The sequence below is a fragment of the Chinchilla lanigera genome, unplaced genomic scaffold (assembly GCF_000276665.1).
Source record: "Chinchilla lanigera isolate Chin_1 unplaced genomic scaffold, ChiLan1.0 scaffold00025, whole genome shotgun sequence".
NCBI lineage: Eukaryota > Metazoa > Chordata > Mammalia > Rodentia > Chinchillidae > Chinchilla > Chinchilla lanigera.
The window spans coordinates 3,954,422-3,969,121 of NW_004955426.1; the positions used below are offsets into that span (position 1 = coordinate 3,954,422).

At 44.8% G+C, this 14,700-nt stretch overlaps 1 protein-coding gene across 1 annotated transcript in view; it reads left to right on the top strand.

Moving 5' to 3' along the window:
* Positions 1–14,700, top strand: part of Otulin (OTU deubiquitinase with linear linkage specificity) — a gene marked incomplete in the record, with an annotated part of 28,681 nt that overhangs the window by 570 nt on the left and 13,411 nt on the right. The window contains 2 exon segments of the mRNA XM_013514962.1: positions 6,558–6,634; positions 10,537–10,631. Coding sequence (XP_013370416.1) covers positions 6,558–6,634; positions 10,537–10,631 — 172 coding nt within the window.

The window sequence follows — 14,700 nt, forward strand, 5'->3', positions numbered from 1 at the left end:
GTCGCTCGTGCGAGGCGCGTCCACTGCTGGGGCCGCCGCGTGCCCCGCGCGTGCCGCCTCGCCCTGCCCCGGCCTGAGCGCGGCTCCTTTCCGCTCTTTACTTTTTAAACGCGAGAAGTCAGCCCCGACGGCGAGCATCGGAATTGTTTGGTTTCCTCTAGGGTCTGGGGGTGCGGGTGGAAGCCAGATTGGAACTGGACTAACACTTTCCCATACTGTCGAGTCCTAGGTGCATGTAAATGACGTTGGCGTTCCAGAGTTGAGGGAAGCACCCGCACAGCCAGTTTGACAGTTTAGTTCCCTGGAAAGTTAAATTGTAAAGTTGTTTAAGTGTACCTCTAAGACTTTTTGATCGCCATTTTAATCGCCTATGAAGGACTCCTTTGGGGGCCTGTTCTGTGTATATTGTAACTTAATAACTCATTAACATAGTGCTTTACATGGGCTTTAATTTCTCATTTATTGAGTGCTCAAGTGTGATGGTAATTATTCATTTAATGGGTTAGCAGTCGCTGAGAAAGAGTGCGAATAGGAGCCCTCAGAGATAGGTTATTTAAGTTAGTGAAACTGTCCTGAGTCTTGGGGACGTAGACAGCTTGTGTTGGCCAGTGTCCCCGAAGCTCCAACCCATAGTTGTTGGATTGTGTGTATTTAAAGAATTCAGATAGCCAGTTTTTGCAGGAAATACCCAGACTTTTAAATAGCACCCCCCCCCCGCCCTTTTTTCTTTAAAATTTACACACCGTCGAGGTCCAGGAATGAGTTGATGTGGTCTGTGGCTACCGGTGTGCTGTCTGGGTCAGAGACCGACCCACCTCGGTTTGCACACCGTGAAGGAGGGAATTTCTTGCCTCTGCCCCACTGCGCCTTGCTGGTTCCTACCTGCTGCTACCGCTGCCCTGAGCCTCCATTCAGATGCCCGAGCTTGAAGCTTGAACCGTAGCTGTCTGGCGGGTTTTCTGGGGGATGTGGTTCTCAGCCTGAGCTCCATGGACCATGGTGGGGCGGTGTGCTTCCGGGAGGAAAAGTTTATGGTAACAGTGCCTCTTTCGTCTTCTGTCAGTAGACGTTCAGCTGAAAGAAGCTAAAAACCGTGCTACAGGTTTGTCATGTAACACTTTAGTAAACAGTTGTAGATTCCTTAGGTGCCGCTTGACCAGGGAGATGCGGGTACTATGGCCAAGTATCTTTCCCATGCTTGCGTGGGAGCTTCCCCATGCCACCTGCTGCCCCAAGCTTTTTTAGTGAAGCCCAGCAGCGGGATGAGATTTGTAATGACAGTAAGCATCAGGGTTTGTTTTTTAATTTTTCCGGAATAGATATTCAGGTGTGTGGTTTTATTAGCAGATTGATTTCTTCTCTCTCCCTGCTTTTGATGTCTTTAATTATTTCATTCTCCTTCAGCTCTCATTAGATGGGGAAATCAAGAGGATTAGTCTAACTTTTAGATGTCAACTCTTGAACCTAAGTCTTAAGCTTTGAGCTTCCTAGCCTAGTTCATTTTTCTCAATCAGCGGTACTGTATGGGTCGTGTGATGATACCTTTTGGCCTGTAATGTTTTCTCATGGTCTAGATAAACTGCACCTCATGTGAACATGTGCAGCTCAATAGTTGGAGTGTAAATTTAAATAACGTAACATTCTTTTAAAATCTGTTTTTTAGTCATTGGCGGCAAGGCCTTTTTTTCCACCCAGATAGAATCAATTAAAGTGTTTCAAATGGAAATGTGCAGCCTAAGAAGACTGTAGCTGTTTTAAAGATATTCCGTGGAGTCATTTTTAATACATTTACTGGAAAGTAGTTATGAATACAAATCATCGCCCATCCCTTGCATTATTCAGCCTGTCTCCTGAATTACGTACAGGGCTGTGACTCTTTGAAGGCCAGGAGGGATGGCTTGTTTCCTAGCAGCACAGGTTACTCTGATTCTTTTCCAGCAAGCTCATTGTGTTTCACAAGGAAGAGAAGTAGGACATAAACCACATGGGCAAGCTATTTTCTAAAGCTCATTGTGGTTTGACTTTTTGTTCAGCTCCTTTGAGAACTGTGGTTGGCTGGTGTCTCTCAGACAAGCCCCCAGGACAGCTCACAGGATAATTTGGGGTCACATTTGAAGAGGTCTTATATTTGGCCAGAGAGTTGATTTTTCTGGAAACTCTCGCCCCGCTCCTAGCAGGTCTGCTAATGCTTTATCTCCTGCTCACCCTACTGCCAGCATTTGACTCCTGCTGTGTCTGCTTGTCCTTAGCTTGGTTCTCCAGAACATGGTTGGTGACTTTTCATTCTGCTTGAGGGTGGGACAAGACTTAAGTCGGGCTCACAGCTGGGTGTGGGGAATATTCTGTTTGAAGTCCTGTGAAGTTGAAGGCAAAATTTGTGTTTGTTTCTGGGTCAAGATAAAGAAAGTTGTGAATTCTCAAAAGGGTTGTAAGCCTTCCCAGGTGTTCAACCATTGTCGTAGGGTGTCGCTAAGCATACTACTGTGCAATGTTTTCTGTCCCACCCCAAGCTCCTAGGGTACAGAGTAGGGCTAAGTTTTGCACGGCGGAAAACAGCAGTTCCATTTCTTTTCCCATGTGATGGAGGAGAAAGCCTGCTTCAGGGATCAGAGCGAGGATGTGTCTAGGAATCAAATGTCCGTGCTGAGGGTGACTGTGTTGTCCCTACATACATGCCCCTGGAAGTCACGTGGAGCCGCGTGAGCCAGTCGTGGAAAGTCCACTTGCAAGAGGAGGGTGGAATTTGGCCTGCGTGCCGGTACTTTCCTGCGTTTACTGTGTTGTTCACCCCTTTCTGCAGCCACTCAGCGGTGGAGGAGGGCTGGGTTGAGTGGTCTTGGCTTTTCCTGCGTCTGTGTGGGAAGATGTGTCCCTGTCAGACTGGTTGATTGTGTCACCCACACTGCCTGCGCCATTAGTCTAGGACAGGCCAATTTGAGCAGGAACTGCAGGGCTCAAGTGCAGAGAGCTGAAGAAAGCCATACTCAGTTCTTTTAGACAACTAAGGGCCTCTTGGTATAAAGGTTCATAATGGAGATTAAAATTCTGTCCTGTTAGCTTTGTGTGTATCTATTGGGATTTTTTTACATCTTTGCTTTCATCAAAAATTGGAAAATTATTTCCACAGAAATGTCTTCTGCTTCACCAAGGTCTTCTTTTCACTTTCAGCTTTTGCTCTTAGAAATAGTATGACTGTGTCTTTAGAATACTGAGGAAAAAGTCTTCAAAAACTTGTTAGTAAAAAATGAAAAAGAACTAGTCATTATGGAGGTCTTTGAAGAAAGCACCAGTTACCGGTTATAATTTAGTATACAGTATCATATAGCTTATTCAGTGTGGTATATTATCTTAATATTAAAGTATTTCATCTCTAACTTACGAGAAATAGGTTTAGTGGGAACTTGAAAATATGTTTTAAAATAATGGCATAGTGCATTAATAAAAATACACTTTTTAATAATGGCATAAATTAATTTTCCAGCTAGAAATTATTATTTTGGCTCTGAAATTTAATTCAACAATGTAATTGTGACTCACACACCAGGAAATTGAGTCACTGATAAGAATGTCTTTTTGCTTTTCTAGCTGTGTTTATATTTTCTAGAAGAAAACTTGTGGCAATCGTCTGGGGCCTTGGGCTTCAGTGGCCTGTTTTTTTCTTTTTCCAGTGTGGACACCTTCCCACCCCCAGCCTAGCACGCAAAGTTATCCTTTCTGGAGTTGTTCAGCTCCTCCTTTGCTTTATCTTGTAATATCCCTTTTTCTTTCATTATTTGACTGTCTTTCCTTCCCATAACAAAAATTCAAACCAAACCTCTGTTCTACATTCTCACCTTTAAGTATAATTTCATTTTGTCATTATTTTCAGCTTTAATATTTTGATACTTAAAACTTAAGGCAAAAGTTTGAAATATTTTTAAAACAAAATTTTATTTTTCTTCTTCTTTTCTTACAGTAGATAGATAAATTTTTCCTTCTGTTCAATGCCTGAAGGGTCATTTATAATTTCCACATGTCCTTAGTGGTCAAGGAAGTTAACAAATATTCTTGCACAGGCTCTGAGTGAAATCCACTTGTGGGGAAAGTAATTTGCATAATTTGCATATACTGTAGGCCTTTTATTCATCAGTTTCTCCTTTGCTTCTTTTGTGTACTGTATTCTGAATCACAGCTTTTTATTCCCAGTAATCTCTTTCAGTCCTGTCTTCTCTTTACATTGAGTTCTCCTGTTTGTCTCATTTCCTTCTCTTCCTTTTGGCCTTTGTGGGAATTAGTTTCTGTGAGTGGGACGGTGCCTGTGTGGAGACCCTCCTCAGGGCACGGGTGTCGTGATTCTGTTTTCGTAGATTAAAGAGCAAGGGGACCAAAGCGGAGCCAAACTCGGGGGCAGAGCAGCCACAGCATTCACTTGCAGCGCTGTTTTTGTCAAGCGTCTGTATAGACTGTAAGCGCTGGAAGAGGAAGCATAGCTCAGAGATCTCCTCTGGTCTTCTCACTCCGCAGATGAGAAAACTGAGGGCAGGATTGAGGAAGTGCCTTGCCCAGAGACAACTTTTGCTAATATTAAGAGAGTGGTTTGCTTAGGTGACTGTTTTTTTTTTTTTTTTTTTAGAAGATGAGAACTTCTCTCATTGATAAAGCTAGGAAGGAGGCTGAAAGATGTGCAGAGAGAAGAATGAACCTTTTCTGCTGTTTATTCTCTCACCCCTCACATCATTAATCCAGTCCACCATTTATTGAGAAAGAAAAAATAGAATGAAAAGTACTGTAACCCTTGGGGGCTGGGGATGCACCTCAGTGGTGGAGTACTTGCCTGGTATGCGAGAGGCCCTGGATTCCTTCCCCAGGGATGCCCCCACCTCGCTGGCTCATTGTTTATTAATACTCTCCTCCAATGAATATACATGAGAGTTAGTAAGCATAGCTAACCTGCAGCACACTAGTTATTTTTCATGTGCCTGTTTCTCTCAGCAGTTCTGGGAGGTGATAGTAATACTCTGACAGTCCTTTTTACAGGTGGTTTGACTTTGGCGCTGAGAGGTGTCATTCCTCTGGTAACTGCTGTCCTCATAGCTAGCAAGGGCTGGGGTGAGAGTGGTTAAACTGAGAGTCTAATGCTGGGTTCCGGGCTCAGGCTGTTGCTCTCTGCAGAGGTCTCGCCCACACAGCAGGCCTTGGGCTGGGTTAGGCAAGAGGCAGGGAGGGCGTGGAACTGGCAGAAGAGAAGACACGTGGAGCACATCACAGGCGCAGGGGAACAGCGTCAGTGTTGGGCAGGAGTTTGGACTGAATGTGCTAAATCATAGGTGAATAAGGCAATTCAGGCCAGAGTTGACTGGTGGCGGACGTACGGATGCTGGCACTGGTTCCCAAGTGTTCAGGTACATTGAAAGGTTTCAGCAGGGGCATGTGAGATTCTCACCTCTCCCAGCACCCCTTCCTGTTACTCTTTCTTCTTTCTCCTAGTTGTACCGGGCTGTAAGGAGAGCTGGGTAGTCAGGGAATTGGAGGTGGGGTGCCTCAATCACTGACTTTATTCCTTCTGTTTTTAGCCTGACAGGCTCCCCCTCCTTGTGTGCTTTTGTGTCTGGAGGGACCCCACGTTGTGTGAGCACGCCTTACGCGGATGTCAGCTAGTCTCCTTGTTTTTAGCTCAGGCTACCATCAGAAGGACTTAGAGCCTCCAGTTCCTCAGCCTTTCTGGGGTTCTGCTGGGCTCGCTCGCTTGCCTTCCGCAGCCGCCCCTCCACCAGCCCTGTGCCTCCTGGCCTGACCTATTTACCACTCTGCTTTCCTTTTGGGCTTTCACAGGGCTTCTGCTTTCAGCGGAGATAGAGTTGATGTTTTCCTTCATTGTCATTTTGGGGTGAATCTTGAGAAAAAGAGGCATCTTCAAACATGAGGTCCTGCTGTTCATCTTTGTCTCGCACCCAGTAGGATGTTCTACCTTTCTAGCGCTCCTGTTAGCCCCTTCAGGCAACTACAGACACTCAGGAAAGCTGCTACGTGTTGAAGAAGTCAGTAGCAACTACAGCACGTGGGACCGTCGAATGTGAAGGTTAGGGAACAGGAGTAACCTCATGGGGATCTTCAGCGTTGGAAACTTGTAATAATTGATGCTACTTCTTCTTGATTTAGAATAGCTATTGCCGAATTTGCTGTGACGTGTAATAAAAGTTGGCAGCTGTCCTACGTTCCTCCATGATTCCCATCCTTGGAACTTGACAGAATAAGGAGTTTCATTGATAAGATTTGTGCTAAGATGTCTAGACATATAACTGGTACATTAATAGATGTTAATTAAATGGCCTTAGAGCCATGTAGACAGTGGAATGATACAAATTGAATCATTTTAAGTAACTTCTGAAGTGGAAAAGTGGTGCATGTAAGTGGAAACATGAGCATCTAGGATAGATCCGTGTTTTGTAATTATCACCATGTAATGTGAGAAGTTAGACTGTGAGCGTCTTATACATTTGTAAGTGCTGTTTATTGTGATGCAACAGAAAATGTTGGTGCCACAGTGTTTGAAAATGTCTACTTTGGTGTGATTTCAGCGAGGAGGACATATACCGTGCTGCAGATGAAATAGAAAAGGAGAAAGAATTGCTTGTACATGAAAGAGGGGCATCAGGTATGTTCAGAATTGTTTTCTTTATAGAGTTTTTACTGTTTAAAGTAGACAAGCAGTTAAGTCCATGTATCTGTTTTCATAAAATGTGAATGTACTTCCTAGGAAAGATTCCTTATAGTTACTGATTTTGCTTAAGAGGAAGACTCCTGTTTCCTGAGGTTTTAAAGTTTTCATTATTCTTTGTATTCTTCGCATTCATGTTTTGTACCTGTGAGGATAGTTTTAATCTCTTAGCACTACTGCCCCTCAGTTCTTGATTTCTTTACATTCTTAGACGGAGAGTTTGAATTTGAAGTGCAGTTTTCATTCTCAGTTGAAGGACTTATTGAGAAGCTCTCTGTGCACATCTTTGGATGCAGATGACCCCTCGAATCTGATTGACTAAAGAGAATGATCAGAGCTCTAGAGCACTGTTTGTTGCTTTTGTGATTCCACATCCTCCACGCTTGTCCGTGGGAGCTGCTCTTCCCACCGCGCCAGGCCCGTGCAGGGGTGAGGCAGTCCTCCTCCTGCCCTGCTGGTCCTGGGAGAGGCGGCCTGCAGGGCTGTGAGTGAAGCACATCCTTCACAGTAACCCCAGGAGCCGAGGGGTGCTGCACAGATAACGTGCAGTGGCATTTTCTTTCAGTAGCTGTGCAGTGTACATGTTCTCCTGGTTTGTTTTGAGAACTGGCTTCTGTTCATTTATGGTTAACAAAGTGTTACTGTGATTAGAAATAAATGGAATGCAGTAAGACTTTTGATAATATTTTCCAGTCTTCCTCAGAGGGAATTAGTGACTTCCACCTTGTGGTGTCCCCAGGAGATGCTCTTTGTGGTAGTCCTGGTGCACTCCTGGGCCTCAAAGAAACCCTCCGCTCTCCACTGCTGGGATCGCCCCCAGTCACTCACCTCACGGGGCCCTGACCTTGGGAACACATGCGCATTGAGCCGTCGTTACTGCTGGGGATCCCCGCTTCCTCTTTCGCTTGCCAGGCTCTGTTGATTCTCTGTCCAGCGCGCTGCCGCACACAAGCGTTCAAGCTCTTCAGTGGCCCTTGTATCTCGGCTTTAGTACGAGAGTAGAGTGGATCCCTCCCACTCCGTGAGTCCCAGCTCTGCGTTCACTGTCCTTCCTAAAACAGCCTCCTGGGGCAGCCTGCGCGTAGACTGAGGCAGAAAGGGTTGTTAGCCTCTCTTGAGGAGAAAACTTTCTCACCTATGCAGCGGTCTGAACACCATGTTTTGAGGCTGAACCTGACCTGCAAGCTTCTGAGCTGAGTTCCTGTCTTTGGCGGCTTTTGTGCATGCAGTTGAGCAGTTGTGACAGAAACCGCAAGGTTCTTAAAGCTTACATTATCCCCTCTGCCCCGGTGCGGCAGTAGTGTGAGAGTCCTGCTGCGGTCTCTCCTCTGAGAGTCCCAGCCTCCCAGAGGGGCTTTAATTTTCTGCCTTCTGGGGGTCTGATCCTTGTGTTTGTCCTTTATCTGGTTGTTAAGGGCCAAGCTCCTTGCTTATTTCAGCTGCATTGTGTGCCAGTCTGGTGTTCACCTTCCCTTATTTATATCTGTGCTTTGCCATCAGATACATTCTTTGTGAGAAACAGAAATGAGAGCCTGCAATTCATAGTCAAAGAAAGGGACTGCTGCCCGCGGTGAGCTGCTGGTCTCCCCTCCTGCTCCCAGCCTGGCCAGGCGCATAGCATCAGCTGGAGTCCCCCTCCCAGAGAGCAGGGCCCAAATGGGAATTCGGGCAACATTGTGATGCTGCCAGCTATGCCAGCACCCGGTTTTCCCGTCCCTTGCTCCTCAGGCTGGCTCTGACTCAGTGAGACACTGGCCTGCGGCTTGACCTCTTGCGTGTGTGAGGCCGCCGCCTCTCCTCCCTCAGGCCAGGTCTTGGGTGTGTGCGCGTGTGCACACTCGCACACATGTGTTGGGCAGCGGAGGGGAGCAGGAGGCGTGTCCTTACTATGCACATTTATGCTTCTCCTTGGCTTGGGGGGAGGTAAGTGGAAAGGCAGATATAAGGAACTCCTCTGTGCACGAAGCAGACCCAAAATGGTTCTTGAATTTAAGAGATGCAGAGCCTTTAAGGGTTGGTTGTGCAGCACTGGTATAGGCGGCGTCTATATATTATACCTCAGGGGTCTGTTTGACTTTTAAGCTAACCCTAATGAATGTACAGTTTTCCCTTTTATGGAAAGGTTCATTTTCCTTATGAAAGGATTCGCAGTGAGATTTTTTAAAGTAGCCTTTTTTTTGGTCTTTTTGAGATGGGGTTTCATTATGCAGTTTAGGCTGGCCTCAAACCCATTTTGTAGCCCAGGCCGGCCTAAAACGTAAAGCAATTCTCTTGTCTGAGGCTCCGTGTGCTGGGATCACAGCATGCGCCACCACGCCCGACTGAAAGTAGGCAGTTCCTGTACTTTGCTTTAAAAAATGCTTGATTTACGTAAGCTGTAGGGAGGGTTTCTGGATGACGGGTGTGCCCTGCCCATCCTGCATCCCAGGTGCCTGTGGTCTTGGTCAGTAGTAGTGAGGCCCTGCAGGGCAGAATCTCTGTCTTCACTGCCTTCAGAGCTCCAGCTCCTAGCTCAGGGTCTGCCATACACCAGACATACTCCGTAAATATTTGTTGAATTGAGCTCAAAAAACATTTTTATGTGCAACTTCCTCAGTAAATAGGTTGTGAACGACTTCCAGCTTTATGTCCCACAGTCTTCACTAACACCCTATCTCCAATAATTTACAAAGGAAGTCAGGAGGTACCCAGGGTTTATTTCATTTTCTTCATTTGTTCTCTGAAATACACATGCTAGCATGGTATGTGTGTGTACACATATACCACAAAAATAGGTTAAACCCCCAAATACAAGCTAAACAAGGAATATCTAAAAACCTTTTTTCCTTGTAAAATCTGTAATAACTATGTTTGACCCGAGTTGTATTTATAATTTAGGGTAATGTGATGTTAGAGTGAATGAAATCTATGCATCAGCTAACAGTGAGAGCTTTGTTAGTTTTCATGAATTGTGAAACAAATTATAGCCTTTTGGGATCAGGGCAGGATATATATAAATTATAGACAGTTAAATGTGTTTTTGTTATAGTTAACCCTTTGTAGAGAAGATACAGATCCCTAATTACAAGTTGATAGGAGCGCTTTCTCACAGATGAGACTGTTGTGTTTTTGCTGAGGGAAGCCTTTGTAGACACTTGTGGGTCAGGATGGCTCAGGTTCTGAGGACTCGGAAACAAAACAAAGCCGCTGCCCTCAAGGAGCCCCTGTTTTACTGTGTTTGTGTATGGTTGTGTGTGTGTGTGTGTGTGTGTGTGTGTGTGTGTGTGTAGGGGGGTTACGGAAAAACGTATCTCAGGTGTTGATAGACACTGAGAAGAAGAAATGATGTGAGAGGAATAAAGGATCGTGTGTGATAACATCAGGGCACACAGGCGGCCTGCGTGGAGGAGGGAGCAGCCCTGCGGGGTGGGGGCAGGCTGGTCCAGAGTGTTGGAGAGGACCGGGGAGGGCTGCGGGGACTTGGGGTATCTGGGGTGTGAGTCAGGTGTGGCTTTCTCTCACAAGAGGTGTGGGACAGGAGGCCCCTAGGGCTCTCTGAGCCCAGGAGAGAGCACTGTCGTCTGACTCAGGATTTAGCTGGACATCACTCGCTGGCAGCAGTGCGGAGAGTGGTCTGGAGGAAGTGGTGGCACAGGGGACCCATTGAGACACAAGGCCCTTCTCCTGGGTGCAGTGGTGGCGTCTGCACTAGCAGGCAGGCAGCAGGGGAATTCTGGGTTTTTTAAATGAAGTGAGAGAGCATGAGGTGTGAAGGGTGAGCCCTAAGTAAAGCAGTGCCATTATTTTGATCATGCTTTGGTTCGTTACCTCTTTTGTTTTCATTTTTGATTCTTTAACAGAAAACAGACTAAGTGTGGCTCCTGAGATGGACATAATGGACTACTGCAAAAAGGAGTGGAGGAGCAATACCCAGAAAGCCACGTGCATGAAAAAGGTACAGCCGAGGTGCACATGTTTCAGGTCTTCGGAATAGTCTGTCAAAGTTACATGTCATTTTATATTTTTAGATGTTGGTTAAGGCTACTGGTACTGGACTTTGTTCTAATTTTAGAGATGAGGAAAGTGACTCTAAAGGTAAGGGACTTGTTTGAAGTCATAGTATTAATATAGAGCCAGCATCAGTTATTCAGTAACTTACTTTCTTTGAAAAATGCTTAAATGCCAGCACTGCTCAGAGTTGGGCTCGCCAGTGGCGGTCCTTTTGGGACCATTTGGGAGCGCCTCTCTCAGCCTGCTGGGGTCCCAGGACTGTTCCTTTTCAGTTTCACTACACAGAGTGGCAGTGTGTAGGGTTGTAAGGTCATCTCTGACACTGTGGGACGGTGTCAGAGGCTCCCATGATAGGGTCTTGCTGCCTCAGACACCTCAGCCGCCCTACAGTACACCGGATGGAGCAGCAGGGCCTCTGGACTCTACCCTTAGGATGCACCCGGTCCATGCTGCCTTAGTAGGCCGAAACATGGGGAGTTGCTACTGCTGTTTGACCCTTCTGAGACTACGAAAGTAGCTGTTAACCTAAAATCTTTGACTACCGCTTATGACCTCTGGATTGTATCTTTTGTGTTTTTTATCTTGGTTGTTTACATTATGAATTTGCATGCATATCTTATCTACTAGAGATAGTTTCCCCAACTATGATAGCGTCTCATAAGCTCTTCTAACTTCCAAACTAGATAACCAGAAAGCCAGGTACTAAAACAATATTTTTAAATCTTTCCAAGAAATGCTTTCACCAACCTATAGTTTTATTTTATGGCCTGGGTCTCTTTAAATAATGGATTTAAAATAGTTGGCATTTTAAATTTCAATACTAAATTACATCTTTCGTATTTTGAAAGTCTTGCTAAAATCATTTTTCTCTGGGATCAGATCCATTAAAGCTTGGAGCCTGTAGCTGGCGTCTTTCAGTAACCCAATAACTAAAGCATCTCAGTGGGAGAAGCATCTTGTCAGGACCTGTGGCATGGTTTGAGTGTCTCAGCGCCTGGGAACAGCTTCGGTCTGTTTTTAGTTTGTCTAATTGTCACTGATATTGTTTTAATATTCTTTTGGACATATGTGAGTGTGTGTAAATCCTATAATTTAAAAAAGCTTGATTCATCTCTGAAGTAGCATTTTTTTAATGCAGATACCTAATTTATGTATTTAAAAAGGTGCGCCTGTATTGAATTCACTGTTTTAAGTATTCACAGGATAATTAGGGACCCACCAGAGGGAACAGGTGGATATTAGTAGGTCTGCGGCTCCTTGACTACCCGTTGTGTGTGGGAGTGGTTGGACTACAAAATACAAATGGAGCTCTTCAGAATTTTATTATTGGAAAGGCGTACTTTCATGTTCATGCTAGAACATCGTCCGGTGACACAGACTTTGAAAATGACTAGTGTGAGGTTGAGGTGCTCTGCATTGTGCATGCTCCACGCGACGCTCCTTCCTTGGTGTAAGTGCAGGGTGTGTGGAAGGCCTGACTGGGCCAGGGAGAGGCGGTCAGTCCCAGGAGGAGCTGCATTCAGCTGGAGAGATGAGCGTCATGCGTGCCTGTGGGCCAGAGTGGCAGGGCTTCTGTGGGGTCTTTTTTCAGAATGGTCCATGTAGATAGCTATTTTTGAGTGGCCAGCCAGTCACTGACCTTTTATGTTTCTTTGTTTTACTTCCGGACAGAGCAAGAGTAAAACTTCAATCCACTTTTAGAAAAAGCAACGGAATTATCTGGACATTTTCTAGCTTGTAGACTTTTTACACGTACACAGTAATGTGCCACGTAATGTTGTTATCAACAGACCACGTGTATAGTGATGGTCCTGTAAAATTATTATGGAGCTGAAATATTTCCATTGCCTACTGATGCAGCCATGGTTGTATTGTGATGCAACATATTACTCAGATATTTGTGGTGATGCTCATGTAAACAAGCCTTCTGTACTGCCTGCCAGTCATATAAAAATGGAGCACTAACATTATTTACAGTATATAGTACTTAATAACAGATGACTTCTGTGTTATGTTTTTGCTATTTTTGTCATATTTTAGAGTGCTTACTGTAAAGCAGTACGCAGTGTTACGCTGGCAGCAGCCTCATACAGCTCATATTTACGTTGTCTTTTGATTGCCTGATTTTCTTTTGTGCTTGATTTAATCTCGTGATGTTCTGTTCATCATGGCTTTTAGGTATACACCGCTACCAGTTCCCAGGACGTCATATGACCTAGCCATATGGGTAGCTGTGCCATCGAGGGTGTACAAGTATACTCTGATGCTTGCACAGGGGTGATATTGCTAACTCTGCACTTCTCAGAATGTATTCTTATTACCCTTGAGGCATAAGCCTGGGTCCAGTGGACCCATCCTGTACTTTCCTACTGTAAATTTATACTTTAGTATTATAGTAGCCAGCTGTGCATCTAAGTATCTTTCCCTGAGGGATGCAGGAAGCAATCTATGTGTTTACCCACTTGGTATGACAAATGGCAAGGATTGTGCACATGTACAAAAGTGTCAAAATGGGATTTAGACCCACCTTTATGCTTTGTCTAACTGGGTTTGTGTATGTTTACCCAAGCATCACAGAGGGTCCAGTGGATGCATACCACTCCAGGATTTGTTAAGAAAAAGTTTTCTTCTGATTTTTCTGGTAGAAGTAGTGCAGTTCAGTATAAAAACCAGATTTGAAATTTTGGAGGAGGTCAGAAGTGAATCATCTGGCTGGGTGTGGTGGTGCATGCCTGAATCTCAACACTCAGGAGGCTGAGGCAGGAGGACGGCTGCGAGATCAAGGCCAGCCTGGGCTACAAAATGAGTTCAAGGCAAGCCTGAACTGCATAATGAAACCCTGTCTCAAAAAAAAAAAAAAAAAAAGAACCATCAGATTACTCATGCATGGATGATAAAGATGGTAAAATACGTGCTTTTTACAGAAGAGTGGCGTGGGTGTGATGATGATGATGACAGTGATGATGATTATACAGTGCTGATGCTGACTTTGATGTTGGCCATGTTAGCCAGTTTCTGTGACAGTGAGTGGAACAAGAATTGACTGATCACAGACACAGGGCATGCAGACCCCCTTGATTCAGATGGTGAAGAAAGCCGCAATGTGAGTACATATTTGACTAGTTGAAATATTGCAAAATGGCCATGCAACCAAGTGGAATGATCCAATATTAGAATGAGGTCTGAAAATATAATGAAGGTCTTGGCAGGGGTGAAATGTATTAGACAGAATGTCTGCACTGCTATTCAGCGTTGGCAATTGTAACAGAAGAAATGCTGGAAGGTGCTGTGTAATACATAAAGACTGAAATGCAAGTAAAAAGTTCTGTATGCAGCAATAGCCATATTAAAAAACGTATGTATTGTGACACCTCACCAGCTCAGGTGAAAGCATTCACGGGTCTGCTGTACTTAGCACAGATTTTTCACGGTGACTGTAGGAATGCAAAAGACTTACAGAAAAGCGATGGCTCAAAACATGGGATAAAAATTTATGCCTTACAGATGCGAAGACTTTCTGTTCTTTTAGTTTAGACATTTACCCTGGAACTCAGCCATCAAGTGATTATCCCTAGAGTAATAACCAAATGGTGCTGTGAACAGACTTGTTGCTCCTGTTGCCCAGACTAATCAGAAGGTGACATTTGGCAGGTGGTTCACCAGTTTCCAGTTGACGTTACATTTGCTAACCGAGCACAAATGGAACAGAGCCGGAACTATATGAAAGAACGAAGCAGAAATTCCAAATGCAATGTGGCAATTTCAAAACAGAATTGTACAGTACAGTCTTTGAATTTCAGAAGGATATAACGTTGGACTTGTATATGGCAAAAAAGCAAACTGGTCCTGCGGATGCCAACAGTGTGCCATGGTGGAAATACTGATAGGGAAACATGGACAAAACACAAGCCTGAGATGGCAGCTTTCAACATCAAAACCAAAGGTGGAATAGATGTCGATGAGTTATGCAGCGACTGTGATGTCACTTGAAACACAAAGCATTGGCCGGTGGT